Source organism: Brienomyrus brachyistius, chromosome 21 (genome assembly GCF_023856365.1).
Source record: "Brienomyrus brachyistius isolate T26 chromosome 21, BBRACH_0.4, whole genome shotgun sequence".
In the NCBI taxonomy this organism is placed as follows: domain Eukaryota; kingdom Metazoa; phylum Chordata; class Actinopteri; order Osteoglossiformes; family Mormyridae; genus Brienomyrus; species Brienomyrus brachyistius.
Window position 1 is genome coordinate 4,730,126 of NC_064553.1, and position 15,341 is coordinate 4,745,466.

General features: G+C 47.9%; 1 protein-coding gene across 1 annotated transcript in view; it reads right to left on the reverse strand.

Annotated features, from left to right (window-relative positions):
* Positions 1–1,272: 1,272 nt before the first annotated feature.
* ppp2r3a (protein phosphatase 2, regulatory subunit B'', alpha) overlaps positions 1,273–15,341 on the reverse strand; it is a 58,471-nt gene continuing 44,402 nt past the window's right edge. The window contains 12 exon segments of the mRNA XM_048989276.1: positions 1,273–3,641; positions 4,458–4,564; positions 4,836–4,954; positions 6,028–6,203; positions 6,470–6,559; positions 6,792–6,840; positions 6,927–7,083; positions 7,329–7,415; positions 8,397–8,471; positions 8,950–9,052; positions 9,294–9,397; positions 9,524–9,796. Of these exon segments, the coding sequence (XP_048845233.1) occupies positions 3,545–3,641; positions 4,458–4,564; positions 4,836–4,954; positions 6,028–6,203; positions 6,470–6,559; positions 6,792–6,840; positions 6,927–7,083; positions 7,329–7,415; positions 8,397–8,471; positions 8,950–9,052; positions 9,294–9,397; positions 9,524–9,796 (1,437 nt within the window). The 3' untranslated portion in view covers positions 1,273–3,544.

The following is a 15,341-nucleotide window of genomic DNA, read 5'->3' on the forward strand; positions in this document are numbered from 1 at the left end:
GGCCAATTCATTGTCTCTCAGTTATGGATAGTGTGTGTCACCTACAATGATCTGGAAGTGAAAGTTCAGCAAACACAAAGCCACTCTGCTAGGCTGAGTCAAACACGTCTCTTTGTTCTCCCTATTGTTTAAAACCTTGGTGATGTTCCCGGAGTGACTCTGGCCCAACATAGTTGTGTTTCATATTTTTAAGGGCACCCCTCCCCCCCCCCCACTTCGATGACCTATATTTTCACAGCATAAGGCAGCCATTGTTCTTAGCGCTAACAAAAGCAATCGCTCTGCATTACTGACTAATATTCACCACCGATCTCCTGGCTTGTTCCCTTCGCCAGCAGCACGCAGGTTCCAGCAGCGCTGGCTAAAAAAAACAAACAAAAAAAATAGGCAGCAAGCTGCATAACGGGGACACTTTCTGTTCCGTCTCATAAACCACTGTGGTGCTTGAGAATATTTTCTTTATTCGAGGCAAACGTGGCTTTTGGAGTCAAGGACATTCTTTGCCATTTGTTTCTTGCCGTCTGTGTTGAAGGCAGGTTTTTGGCAGCGGGAAATGGCCGTCGAACCACCCGTGGAGGCTGCCGCTTTGTCGTGAGGTCCTGCGTATCTGGGCCCCGAGACGAGACTGAAGAAGAAGCCGAGGTTTCCAAACAGCAGGCTGACGGCGTCGAGATGCAGCGCAGCGGAACAGCTCTGGCATTGTGGCCCGATTCCTCCTCTCCAGGCGACCGGGGTGGTAGCGATGAAGGGGGGGGGGGTGTGACCTGCGAGGGCCCTTCAGATCCACGGCAACCGTGGTCTGTACACACACGCTGTCAGTCGCTGTGTGTGCGCAGGGAGGCCCCATGATAAGGTATACAAACTAGGCCTCCTATGTTTGCTGGCGGGAGACTGCGAAAGGCTGGAGGACCAAAGAACCCTTCATGAACGAAGCCTGCGGTCAGATTCTGGTCGACCTGCGGTTGTGGTCTACTTCCATGCAGCCTAAGCAGGCTAAAACAATAGCCCAGTGTTTCCCAACCCGCTCCTTGGGTACAAAAACGTGGACTGTAATGGGGTCCCTGAGGACCAGAATGTGAAACAATGCATTAACCTATTTCCAGGTTATCATGTGACCTACCGCTGGTTTCCCGACTAGTGTCCCATTAACGGATGACACAGGGGAAGCAGGAATAAGGAGTGGGACACCCAGGTACACCTGGCGATGCAGAAATGCGATCGCCAGTGTGCTCTGACAGTGTATGTAACAGTCACTGGCACAGTATTCCCAAGGAGAAAAGACAGCTTTAATTTGTTTATTTCTTTGTCTCACAATTTCAAAAGGAAGAAAAGCATGCAAACACCAATCCTACCCGATTACAGCATTTCAGAAAGGGAGCCTACGCAACTCTTCATAGTCCGCAAACGAAAAAAAAAGAGAAACCGCCAACAAACCGTATGAAAGTCCGAATGGAGTTAAACTGGCAGGAAGCTGCAGTTACAGCTCGTAGCTACGATAGCTGCCTGTTGCATAGTACGAGGATAACAGCGGGGCGCGTTAAACGCCTTACGACAGTTAACCTCAAGTTTTAATTTATGTATTTGGTTTTGTCGAACAACCGCTCCGCCCGATCCCATAAATCATCTTCACAGCAGTAATATTGCTTCCAAGGTAATATCGACTAAGAAGTGCTTGTCAAAAGCCGAAAACACTCTCAAACGTCCAGTTGATTGTCTTCGTACAGTGAACTCAGATATAAAGTTAACCTATTTAAGCTTTAATGCACAAAATATCATAATTTAAAAACCCAGCGCCACTCAGTGGCGCAGCTGATCGCTTGGGGTAATAAAATACAAAGAGATTTACAATGGCTATATAAAACTCTCCATCGAATTTTCAAGATTAAAAACTACAGAAAAAAACATACTGTACGACACAATTGAATGCATATATGCTTTTTTGCTTCAGATATTTTACAGTAATTACAAAGAAAGATGCACAGGATGGCAGAGTAAAGCAAAGCAGACTATGGGTATTAACTCGCGTTGCACGACACAGCGCGCCGTAGCAAATGTATTTGGAAATGGATGGAGGCAGCTTTCATGGCGCCGCGTCACCACAGGGGGGCGCTACTGAGCCGCCGTGTGGGCTTCTAGCTACCAAAACGAGGACCTTCGCTATTAAAATCTAATAGAACTGAACATGTAGAGATCGATGAATTCACGATACCAGAGGCAGTGCAGATCAATCACAAACTGGTATAATTAACACACCCTGTACACAACACTGGCAGCGACTCCTATTTGAGTTTTCCTCTGAAATGTACAGAAGAAAACAGTTGCATATGGTTTTTGTCACATTTTTATGGCCGAGAAATGTACAAAATATTCAAAGTGGCGTGTTCGGAAACCTTTATTATGAACAAGTGAACGGATACGGTTTTTTTCCTATTGTTATCACAACTTCCAACAGTTGCTGAATTCTTTCTTATGGCTTTCTCAGATGGGTGAAATAAATTACGGTGACTTATTTTAAACTCTTATAATGACATAATACTGATCCTATTATTTCCAAATTAATTCAAATACAGCCTTCTTTTCATTCGAAAATGTAACTACCGAATAATCATCACAGATGTGGCGCCAGCCGAGCAGATTAATTTAGACTCTTTAAATTATGTTTACATGATCTGTCGTATAAAAACATACTGACGCAGTGTGTGAAAATAACAAAGACTGAGATTTTACTTTTGTACGACTGTTAATAAACACTGTTAAGACTATTTACAGGCTCAGCCGTTTTTTTTTCTTATCCCTGTAATTTGTTATAAGGCATCTACACCCCTCACGAATGAGAGTCTCAGTGGAACGCATCACACCATGTGATACCACAAACGACCACTAGGGCGTATTAAACAGCGCAGGGTAAGTCTTCAGAGTGACATTCGAACCAGTCCGGTGCAGTGAAAGATGTTCTTACAATTCAAAAATTGTGTTCCATGCACAAAAAAAGAAATCAAATAAAATAAACAAACCAGAATTCATTCTATGTTGACTTTAACTTAATATTGATATACGTCAAATGCATTCACGACCAACATAACCTGGAGTGAAACTGTGTACACGTACGTGTACTTTTTAGGTAAAAATATTTTAACTGTTGTGAATATGCATGACCCTTTCGGATCTGGTAAAAACTGGCAGGATAATTCCAGTCTCCCTGAAATGTAATGTATATACCGCTTGGATGCCCTACGTGATTTACAGCTTTTAAAGTCTTTCGGTAATCGGTGCATTACAAAAAAAAAAAAAAAAAAAAAAAAGTAAAACAGGAAAAAAAAAGCAAAAAGGCAAACCAAATCTACAGGTTAAGACATATTGCACAAAACAGAGAGCATTTTGGTTTAAAAGCAGTGCTATTGCACACGCGCGCACGCACACACGCACACACACACACACGCAATGTCTTTTCGAAAGTGTAGAAAAAACGCGCAATTCCCTTTCCAGAGAATAAGAGAAAATCGCAAATTAAGGAGTTGGGGGGAGGGTTTTTTGCGCACGAGGCTCATGCTGACAGGTCGGAAATGACCAGTTTGTCCTTTTTACTTCCTATTTCCGTTGGGACGGTGAGCTCGTCAGATTCATAATCCTCCTCAAAAGACCTAGCAGGCAGAAAAAATGCCAAACAGTATTAGAGTTGGCAGGAATCTCTCTCCTCACTGCAAATAAACCACATATTCACGTTTAATGAGAATATTTTCAATTTATTGTCAAGGTAGCCATTACTGCATTAAGGAATTCACTGTATGTTTCCCCTGGTTACTGCAAAAGACAGCGTCCCTGTACTGCTTTCTGGCGCTCAGTCTCATCATCAAACCCCATCACTAGGTTCAAGTTGTAGACTTCAATATCACTACAAAATCTCAGTAACAAATTACTGAACTCTTTCACTGGCTGTCTCCACTCAGCCTTAATACTGAATGTCAGTACCGTGTTTAGGTGCTGCATCTCAGCACCGTGTTTAGGTGCTGCATCTCAGCACCGTGTTTAGGTGCTGCATCTCAGCACCGTGTTTAGGTGCTGCATCTCAGCACCGTGTTTAGGTGCTTTATCTCAGCACCGTGTTTAGGTGCTGCATCACAGTACCGTGTTTAGGTGCTGCATCACAGTACCGTGTTTAGGTGCTGCATCACAGTACCGTGTTTAGGTGCTCTATCTCAGTACCGTGTTTAGGTGCTCTATCTCAGTACCGTGTTTAGGTGCTCTATCTCAGTACCGTGTTTAGGTGCTCTATCTCAGTACTGTGTTTAGGTGCTCTATCACAGTACTGTGTTTAGGTGCTGTATGTCAGTACTTTGTTTAGGTGCTGCATCTCAGTACTGTGTTTAGGTGCTGCATCTCAGTACTGTGTTTAGGTGCTGTATCTCAGTACTGTGTCCTGGTGCAGAGCACTCCGGAGTCAGTGATGCAAGTCTCACCCCTCCTGTAACTGCTCGTTGGCTGTTTCCTCTGCTACCAGGATCTCGTACTCCTCCAAGGCGTACTTGTCCCAATCGGAAGCTTCCGGACCTTCACTCTCCACATCCTGGAAATCCCAGAAAAACAAAATGCTCCTGAGAACATTCCTTGCATCTCCATGACAACTGGCAGATTACTCTACGAATAATTATATATTAATAAATCATATTTAACCGAAGCAAAGCTGTTAGAAACGACGTATTCAGAGTTCATCCCAAATTGTATTGGGGGCACCCTTTTATAAATCGGGCCAGTCACATCATGAGCTTTTATGCAGGTGCATCATTTCCAATCGTGAATCGTACCACCCCCATTAAGTACGACCACTCTGGTCCTACCTTTTGTACTGCAAAGGGATCTCTCTGCTCATGGTCCAGGTACTTCTCCAGGTTAAAGAAGGTGTCATAGAAGATGTGCGCCATCCGGCATCTCCTCAGGTCATGGAGAGTGATCTTCCCTGCGGAGATAGCGGCCGCCGGGTCGTCATAGTTACAGCAGATTCAGTCAGAGGTTCAGCAATTTTAGGGTGTGGTTTTGGAAACGGGGTGTGAACTACATGCTAATACAGGCCCTGAGTGTCATATCCAACCCGACAATGCAGGAGCCAAATCTGAACAAGTGCAACTTGAACCCTAACCAGGTCCAACACACTATTTTAAGATGTGGGACAATTTTAACCTGCCGGGCCAAGAAGTATAAATAAGTATGTATAAATATTTGATGATCTGAATACCAGATTCAATTATAGAGTTTCCGTTGAAAACAGTCTGCGCTGCTGTGATTGGAGTAGCTCCCGGAGAATTTCACACATACACAAGGTCCCACAGCACCAACCCTGGGCAGGTTCATCAGGACCTCTGATACCGGCCACTAAATGGACACTCGATACAATGCCTTAATGCTGAATAACAACGATGAATGGCAAACTGTCATTCAAGGATTCATAGGCTTTATTTGTCACATGCAAAGTACACATTTCGACTACAACTATATGCAGATATGGGGGGTGGCAAGGGGGTGTCTGTGGCCACCCTAGACCGAAACCTGGCCACCCCATTGGCCACACCCGTCATATTTGCATTTTGGCTAAATCAGACTTTAATTTAAAAAAACTCCTTTTATTATGTAACTCTTTCTCTGTGTCCCTGATTATATTCTGATAAAGATTTGAACTGACTGTGCTGCAGAGCTAAACATGTGCTCTCAGAACAGAAGTAATGCAGATGTTTGGAATCTGGTACTTAGTATAAGCTTGTTACCTTAACTGCAAGAAATTCATATATTAAATGTGTATTTGATAAATTCCACCGCTGCCTGAATTATAAACGGTGTAGAGTTATAGCATTACAGAAAATGGATGGTTGTAAGTGGCGAGTTCCTGCTTCTTGAGGTAAATGTTCTGCAGGGTGGGTAGATCAGCCTGGACCACCCTCTTCAGCAGGATGAAGGCTTTAGATTGGGGTTCTGGCTTAGACACGGTGCCTCGTTATGCGTCTGGATGCTGGGGAAGGTGCAGGGGTTCCAGCTCACCTTGGCACTTAGGTTTCACCAGGTCCAACATCTGGCAAAGCAGGTCATGGAAGGGCAGCGGCTCGATGCCCATGGTCTCCATGCGCTCACACTGCTCCCGGTAGAAGAACTCGAGCTCGTACATGGACAATACCCCGTCACCGTCCAGGTCCATGCAGCGGAACCAGTACTCTATGCTGCAGAGGTCGGGACAGACAGACAGATGCGATGTGGTTGGGTTTTCAGCCGACAAATGTCAAACGTATGCTATGGGTTCTACATGCTCTGGACACTGTGTCCAATCGATGCCGAGTATTCAACTGCAATTTACAGACATGCATGCTAGGAATGCATGCTGGGAATTCTGCGTGTCACCTCTGATATATACTCCATGCCAGAGACGCCGCAGGCTTCCGGCCCTCTGCGACAGGGGTTAACGCATGTCGCAGATGTCATGAGATACCTGGTAGGGTTTTTCTTGTCTTCCTCGGAAATGAGGAACCAGACGAATTCGGCGTAGCTCATCCTGCCCTCTCTCTGCACCAAGTTTCCCCTGAGGACGGAGACCAAAGACGGGGCGTAAATGATCGTGTAAATGGGTCAACAAAGGCTGGTCTCTATTCAGGAAATACTTGTCATTGGTCGGGTAAATATTTGATAACGGACTTGGTGAATGGGAACACATATAAGCAGCACCCTGGGTATTTTTCAGTACAAACCTGGACAAAAAAATGACCAGGAGGGTAAATCAAGACAATCCAGCATCTATGCTCCAGCAAACTCACCTAGTGACGGCCCCGGAAAATACTCGCTCTATGATTCTGCTCGAAGAGGCTATTGGGAGAAGACAACAGGCGTCAGCTGGGGCTCACTGCTCTCCTGTCTGACACGTCCATTCCTGCAGTAGGATCTCCACTCACCGTGGTCATTGTACCTCGCCAGGTCCTTGGGGTCAACGAAAAGGTCGTGATCTGTGTCCAGCTCCCAGAATTTACAGTAAATGACGTAGAAGTGCTCGTAGGAGAAGTAGTCTGTGATCTGGTTGATGTCATCCTCCTCTTCCAGTAGGGCTAGCGTCTAACCAAAGAATTCCCATGTGTCACTCAATGACTATACTACCCGATTGGTGCAAAGTCTTTCATTTTTCCACAATCTAACTCATATCCTGGCTTATGCACTTGTTCCTCCGCAACAGTTTTCATGGTCTACGACCAAAGACACGTGCCATTTGAAGGGTAAATTTTTACCGACCACATGCCACTCAAATTTGCCACAGTAGTCGGCGCACACATGCACGACTCTGAAAATGGGACAGGCCATACCTGCAAGAAGTTACTCTTACGTAGCTCCATCATGGCGATCCTTCCTGTCCAGGAGCGGTTCACTGTGTAGAAGATCCTCTGGATCACCTGTAGCCCAACAGGAGATGGCTCAGGTGAACCTTGAGACGCAGAATGGCAGGGTGCAGCCCGCTTTCACGCTCGGCTACCAGGCTGAGCTCTGGGGCCAGCATTACCAAATGGGCACCCAGGCAGCGGAGTACACCAGTGAGTTCTGGACCAGATTCAGCTCGCTTAGGGGCACAGTGCCAGCTAAGTTCTATGCTAACATTATTTCTAGCCTGTTTTAGCAAACAATTCACCAGCCTGCCAGATAGATTTACCTTCTGAATCGGACCGGTATGACCTGTACACTGAGAAAGTTACTCTGTTATACTCGATATTGTATGAACGCCTGCGTTTGTGCATTCGGTTTGCATTTGGAAAAAAAATGGAAAGAGTTCCATTTATAAAATCATGGCCATCAACCCGTTGGCTTTGCTTTCCCAGCCCGTGAAACTGTACAATATAAACCAGTCTGGGGGTGCCAAATATTTAGGAGGCCGTACTGTACTCCACTCTACGTTATATAAATGTCAGAGTACCATCAGAAGGCCGAAAAATAAACAGAATGACGACAGCAAGCAAGTGGTGTGCAGCTCATACGGCTGGAGCTTCTGCCAACAACCCCCACCCCAGGGGGAAGCTGAGGCTGCCTTCACTGGAGGAAGTGACTAAATATGGCCGTGTATGTGCCGGCTGTTCTGGAAGGTGTGGAGGGGGGGGGTCATTCTTTCCGTGACATAGGGCCTGCTGATGTCCCCGGCACGTGTTCCCTGCTCTTCACCCTCTGCTTTTCCCATTCACTCCCTCCCCCCCCCCCCCGCCAAGGTCCACATGTGGATTTGATTTCATAAAGACCCCACAACACCCCACCCCAACCACTAGTTGTCATACAGCTCCACATGCACCAAGTGAAACTCATCCTCGAGCCGACTTCCGGAGTTAAGATACGTGGGGCGAAGCCAGGAAACCTGCCGTGGAACTGGGAGGGCGAAGCAGGCCGCTTACCGTGGTAATGTACCGGGAATGAAATTCGGGGGCGTCCTTCAGGAACGTCAGCCCCGGATGAGTGTCCACAATGTCCTGGGGGGGGTCACAGGGACGGCAGTACGTATAACGAACAGGGATACGGCCGACAGAAAGTGTGACACACAGGTGGGTGAGAGGGCGGGGTGCTTGTGAGGAAGATGGTGCCCGACACACATGTGAAATTACTCTGAAATTACTCAGTAGGAGTAGCTCTTACACAAACCAATGAAAAATACAAATGTCCAAAAATGCATTATTTCAGGAGAGTGAAAAATGCATCTTCTCCGAAGTTACTGTACAAAATGAATCAAGAAGAACGCTGAGACGCCCTTAGTACCATAAATGCAAACTTCACACGGCCGCCAGTGAACAGCTTGATGTTTTTCTTCAACTTACGAGGATTGTAGTCAGCCAGAAAAATGTGTTTACTGGACGGCGATGACATGCTTCAGAAAAACCCAGAGTATGTGGACGCAGCAATACTGCGGTCCTGTCACAGTTGTCGCAGTGACCCCAACCCCACCGGCTGTACCTGTAAGAGTGGGATGAAGTCCTCCTGCTCCAGGTAATTACATCCTGGCTTGGCCAGCAAGTAAACAAACTTCGATGCGTCATCATAGCAGCTGTGCAACAACCTTGAGCAGAGAGAACGGGGTCAGGTGACCGTAATCGTTAGCAGAGATCTGTATGGTTTAAGTTTTCACAAATGTTTGTGTGCATCGATATGTTCTGTTTGTGTTGTGGTAACCTCAGACCAGACTAGCAGTCAGCCCTGTTACATAGAGCAATTAATGGCGTTGTGGTCTCCACATGCTAATCCCTACCCCCACCCACAGGGAATCACAGGCCCAAAGGTCTTATGGACGGCTTCCTTACTTCCGCCACATTGCGACAAAAGAGTGGACCGAAACAAAGCCTGTTCTCTCTCCCCCAGCGCAGTTGAACATGGGGGCCTTCCAGTAGAGTGGGCAGCCACAAGCCTGCAGAGAGGAAGTGAGGTCACGTCCTGTCGGTCTCACACTCTGATTGGACCACAGGCCCCTGTGGCAAACTTAGATCTTTCCCAGTCCGCTTGCGTACTCTCCCCTGACAGCAGAGGGGGTTACCTTTGTGACCTTTGCCATTTCATAAATGTCAGCTTTCTCCTCCTCAAACTCGACGAACACAGCCTCGATTTTGGCGATGGCCTCGTCGAAGTTGGAGCCGCAGTTTGGAATTCCCTTGGGAAAGTAGAAGCGTGGAATGTTTACGGAAATGGGCGGGGGTGCCGCTGGCACATTGCTAACAGGAGGAGTTGGTGGACGGGGGGTGGGCGCGGACGGCCCTGGAGACGGGCAAGGAGGGGGCGTTCCGGGTTTCTTCTCTGGCTTGTTCTGGATCTAGTGAAAGGGGATATATAAGAAAAAATAAATAAATCAGTCATCTTCCTGTATGGTCTGAATACTTGACATCTCACAAGCCGTCAGGAAACCAGCCTTTGGCAATCTAGATACCTTCCGGTTTTTCGAAAGACAGGTCAAGTTCCTTGGCCGCCGCATCAACTACACAAGTACCTCAAACACTTCTTTAAGACACTGTGACACTTGAACCAAGTCAAAGTTACACAGGTCAGGAATAGAGGCTGACACTCCCAGAAGCACGAACCACACGCCATTTGCCTTAAAATATTATCCTGTAGGACTAGATATTGACATTACATGAATGATGGGGAACTTTCTCCCACCCTTGTTCCTTGTGAGCTACCTGGCTCCAAGGTCCCCCCCCCCCCTCCAGAACCCTGACCAGGAGTAGCTGTGAGATGATAAATGGACGGGGAGTAATATTCTTCAATGCAGCATTATTGCTCTACAGTGAATATGAGAAAACTGTTTTTTTTTGTAGGTTAGGCCATAAAATGTACAAACTCATTCCACTGCTCAGTCCATTGCTTACACACTTTTGTCCGTCTGTAGCACAGCCATGACAGAGTGATGTGCGAGTATGCTGTGTGTGCATCAGAAAGAGTGTCATGCAAAACGAACGGCGCTCCGCCATCGCACAGCCCGTGACATCATCAGTAGGCGCTGGCTAATGAGTTCCCTGCTGGGGGGGGGCGGCTGAGGACTCTCAACTCCAACTTGCTGCGCTCACCCAGAGCAAACAGCAGAGGCACGGATCACATCTCAAAATGTCAGGGATTAAGGTCCGGCTGTAAAGTTCAGGCACTGAGGCAGGAGTGACATGTGTTACTAGGAAGCCGACCGATTCAGACTCCTACGGATGACAGAAGCCGAGAGGCGACACACATTTTACAGGAATACGTCTGCAAGTGCACAGTAAATGCTGAGAAGTTTGGCGAGTGTCGAAACAAAGACGTCAAAGGTTTATCTATGACATCATAACAAGCAATCAAAAATAAAAAGCAAAAAAAAAAAAAACAAATGAATTAAAGCATTTTTGAACCTGTTGCAATTCCCACTACATGAACTAAGACCTGACATTTATTATTACACTTTCTTTGTTGTTGTCCTTATTTAGTGTGAGAGAAGCACACAAGAATCTCATTATCAGACACATGTCAATAATCTTCTAAAACCACAACTTGACATTAAAAGCTGGATTCTGGGATTCGAATAAACATGAAGACGATGGGCGAGATCGATGCTCTTCACACGCCCAGACCACATGGATCGGGCAGATCTGTGCCGGGCAAGACGGCTCCGGCTTTTCAGCACTAATGAGCCGAGCAGATAAGGCGGAATATCCATGCGGCTCGGGGGAGGAGTCATAACACCTTTCCAAATGCAGCTGCTGGCTGACTAAACAGGGGCCTAGTCCAGGTCTTCACGAAGGGCCCACATCTAAGGGCTCCCCCTCGTCCCGGCACCTGTGGTTCTCTCTCGCAGAGGGCACCACCCCTGCCCTGACCCAGTCCGAACCTCAGCGGCCCTTAATTCACTTATAAAGGCAGAGGGTGAATAAAGGACGAATGGGCCCGTCATACTGGATGAGCATTCTGGGAAAATGAACCAGCGAGCCCTCCTATAGAGAACGTCCCCACCGCGACAGCTGTAGCAGTCTCCCCTGCCCACCCCCCACCCCAGGCCCTGCCACCCAGACTCATTCTGACACTGTATTCCTTGCCCTCAAGGTTATTATTAGACCCATTGGTATCTACCCGCAAATAGTGTGTCTCTGAAGGTATGTGGGCACCCGCCATCGGGACCGTGACTAACCTGCTGCTGCTGGAACGACTTTAGCCTCTTTTTGAAACGGGATGGAAGGACAAAGTCGCAGCCGCGAGCGAGAAAGGCCAGTTCGCCCCGCAGGTCAGGGTCTCTCCGCAACGAGGTCTCTTTGATCATCATTCTGGAAGGGAGGCGGGACGGCGCTGCCGGCTGCAGGTTTGGCGGGGGGGGGGGGGGGGACTCCGCCGCCCCCTCTGTGAGACACCGGCCCGGTGCACGCCGCTCACCACAGGACGTGACGGTTCCGCACGGTGCAGCGCGACGCAGATTTCTTCTCGTCCTTCGTTCCGCGGCGGATGGTCGAGCGCATTGTATCTCAAATTTCGGGAGAGACGAGGGCTCCCAACCCACTCCTGTTCTGTCGAGTCGTTGCCGGGGGTCCCAGAGACGGGCAAACTATCACCTCAGCCAGCAGCTCGCTTCATTCCGAAACATGAACCCGTGCAAGGACCTGGCTGTCGGGCAATCTGGACAGCAGGTGTGTGTGTGTGTGTGTGTGTGTGTGGTGCATTGTGGGAAAAGAAATACCTCCCCCTCCCCCTCCCCAATTCCCAACCCGAACTACACAAATGTCCAGCCGCTAAACTTAGCATGACTTAGTTTACCGTCAGCTCCCCCCAAAACCCAAAGCAGAAAACTCCACGTTTGGTGCAGCTGTCCACCGCGATGCATTCCTCTAAGGTAGGCGATGTTGCAGATTCTAGCCATGACACACACACACAAAAAAAAAAAATAAACGATCTACTCGACACGGATCGTCGAATGCACGCTAACCTGAGCTAGATTCGCGTTTCGACTGCTTCCTGTTCTAGCAAGGGGCATCTGAAGGGTTGTCATACGGCCTGTGGAGGTTCCACTTTTAGCCAGGTATTCGCCCCAGCAGTATATGTAGGTCACCATGACAAAGTGCATCAGCCAAGCAACAAGCACCAAGAAAAGAAGAGACAAAGTGCGGATTCAAAATGCTTTCACTATTATCACCAGTACGTCGACATTTACTTCCATGTGAAATTTGTATTTTTATTCTGAAAAATATCTGTCCATCCATCAGTCTTCCAGCTGCTTAGCCTAGTCAAGGCTTTGAGAATTTGTAAAACTTTTAGGTTTTATTTTTATGTTTGCTTGCCTGAAAAAAAGACTCAGTGCCGTATCACAAAAGTGAAAATAATAACAACAATTGTATCGCTAACAATGTACACGGGTTTGCAGCCTTGCGACGCGGCATGACCAGCACCACCTAGTGGTGACTAGCGAGTATTCACAAAATCCAGTCGTTTTTATGATTAAAAATAAAACACGCAAGACAGCAACAACTTAATTAAAATGATCGTGGTGAACCCTAAGCACCAGTGTTAGCAGCAAAACATTACATAAACCATTTTATGATGAATTGGGGGAGTCGTATATTTTTCTGCCAAGCCTGACTGCGCACCCCCCCCCCCCACCACCACCACCCGTCCCCCGCCCGCCCTCCCACACACACAATATTCACCCCCCCTAGTATAAATAACGCACCCTGCGGAGGAAGGATCATGACATTTTAGATGCACATAGCAATCCCAGAGTTCCTTGCCCTGCCACCTGCAGCTGTCTGGAGAATATCAAGTGGATCAGGAATCCACAGCGGGCGATTGAAAATCCCGGCCCACCGGTCTACCGACACTTCTTACACCAGCGTTTGCCAAACCAGTTGCCAGGGCACACTGGATGGATCCACCATTTTTGTTTTTATCCCACTTCCCAGTATCTGTAAGGCATTTAAAGGTCCTGATTGCATCGGTCAGCTGTTCTGGGAACTGTGATAAAACAAAAACGTGGATCAGTGTCCCCCGAGGACTGGTTTGGGAGACACTGCCCTACACCGATTCCATTAACTACCAGGATTACAGTGTAAATAAAAGTACACAAGCACAGAAGTAAATGTCTTGGAATGAATGAATTTCTGTCAAGTCGTGTTTATGAACGAGGCTGATCTAGCGGTGGAAGATGCTGGGAATATTGCATAATTATCTGGCCAATGGGTGTCACTGAAAGCACGCAGGTCACCCGTAACCAGGGATACCTGCCTGTGTACACAGCCCTCACCCCATTCTGCTATCTCACTGCTCTGCCTCGGCTGGGTCTTAGCATTTCGCATGCTAAAGACACTACCGTGCCAAAGGATGGCAACCCTATCCCCGCAGCAGATATGCTTGCAGTCTTACACTATTACATATCTGCTTAATCAAGTTAAGCTGCTGCCCCAAGGTAATGATCACAAATCCCCTTGAGTAACTTAAACCTGCTACCCACCGCAGTAATAATCCGGGCAGTTACCGACCTCCGAGTATTCGTCCACGTTCTTTTATCAAGTCTGGCTACCACGTAGCAGGTTGGGGTGGTGTTTTTAACGGCGACATTCTCACCGGACAAAGACGACCACTCTGGAATATCATCAGTGTCCGTACGACGGAATGCACGCATGTTCCCCTGAAGGACGCATGTTCACCCTCACGCCATTCAATCAGCCAATGAAATTAGTCCGCACCTACACAGGCCAATAGAACTCCAGCTAACTGCGGGTATGATGAGGACGGGTCCGAACGTCCTCGAGGACATTACCAAATAAAGCGGCCCATTCTGCCTGGATGCCCCCTGCCCAGGGTAACGGGGGTCCCGTTCCCAGAGAGCAGTGTCATCATCCTTACCCCCCCCCCCCCTCAGGACTGGCACAGTCACCAACTTCCAGGAAAACGCGGCGAACTGTGCCACAGAAGCAGAAGACTGACCCAGTACAGTTATTCGTTTACCCTGGCAACCAGTCCTGCTGGCTGAGCCGCACGCCCCAATCTGCAGGCTCGTCAGTTTCTGCAACCCTCAAGCCGCTTAACGCACAGGCAAACACACAAAACCCCAAAAGTGGACTTCAGCCCCAGAAATAATCATCCGGTTAGCAGAAAAACACATTAAATGTAAGGCTAAGGGTACAGAACCCCAGTCACCGTCACAACGGGTATCCCAGACCGTGCGTTTCAGATCGATCAGCCTTAAAAAATAGACAATGCCCACCAGTAGCGACCCAAAGCCACATAACACAATTTTCACAGCTGAATACTGAACAGCTCCCCCCTAGAAATGCAAAGGTCATTCCTGTGGGATATCTCGCGGTGTGGTGCCCCCCCCCCAATATGGTTCCTGTTTCAGTGGAGACTGTAATCGATGCTGGATCTGGCTTCATTATTGCCGACATCCCGGCTGAGGTCACCCTCGCAACAGCTGGGGGTGTATAAATAGAAGCATGGGGGGGGGGAAAGGGGGGGTCACACCCACCCCCTGGCCACTTTACACCTCGTAGCAAAGGTGTGAACTGGGGGGTGAAAGGAACAGGCTTCATGCCATGGGTCTGTGATTTCCTAACCAGACTGCAGGCAAGTTAGGGTATCAGCAGTACAGGAGGTAGCAGCCTTTCCCCATTAACCCGGAACCTTCTCCCGCCCATATTTCATCCTTTGTGTGGCATCAAATGGCCCCCGACTCGCACACTCGCTAAACCACAAATGAAAATCACGCAGCTTCATGTCATACGGACGCCGGCGTGCGATGGCACTTACGTGCGTGTTGGGACTCGAGCCTACGCCCCATCCGATGCCCAGAGGGAGTGCTGACACTAATTATTTGTTAACATTATGGCGAGTAACTAACACCCGGGACAGTAATT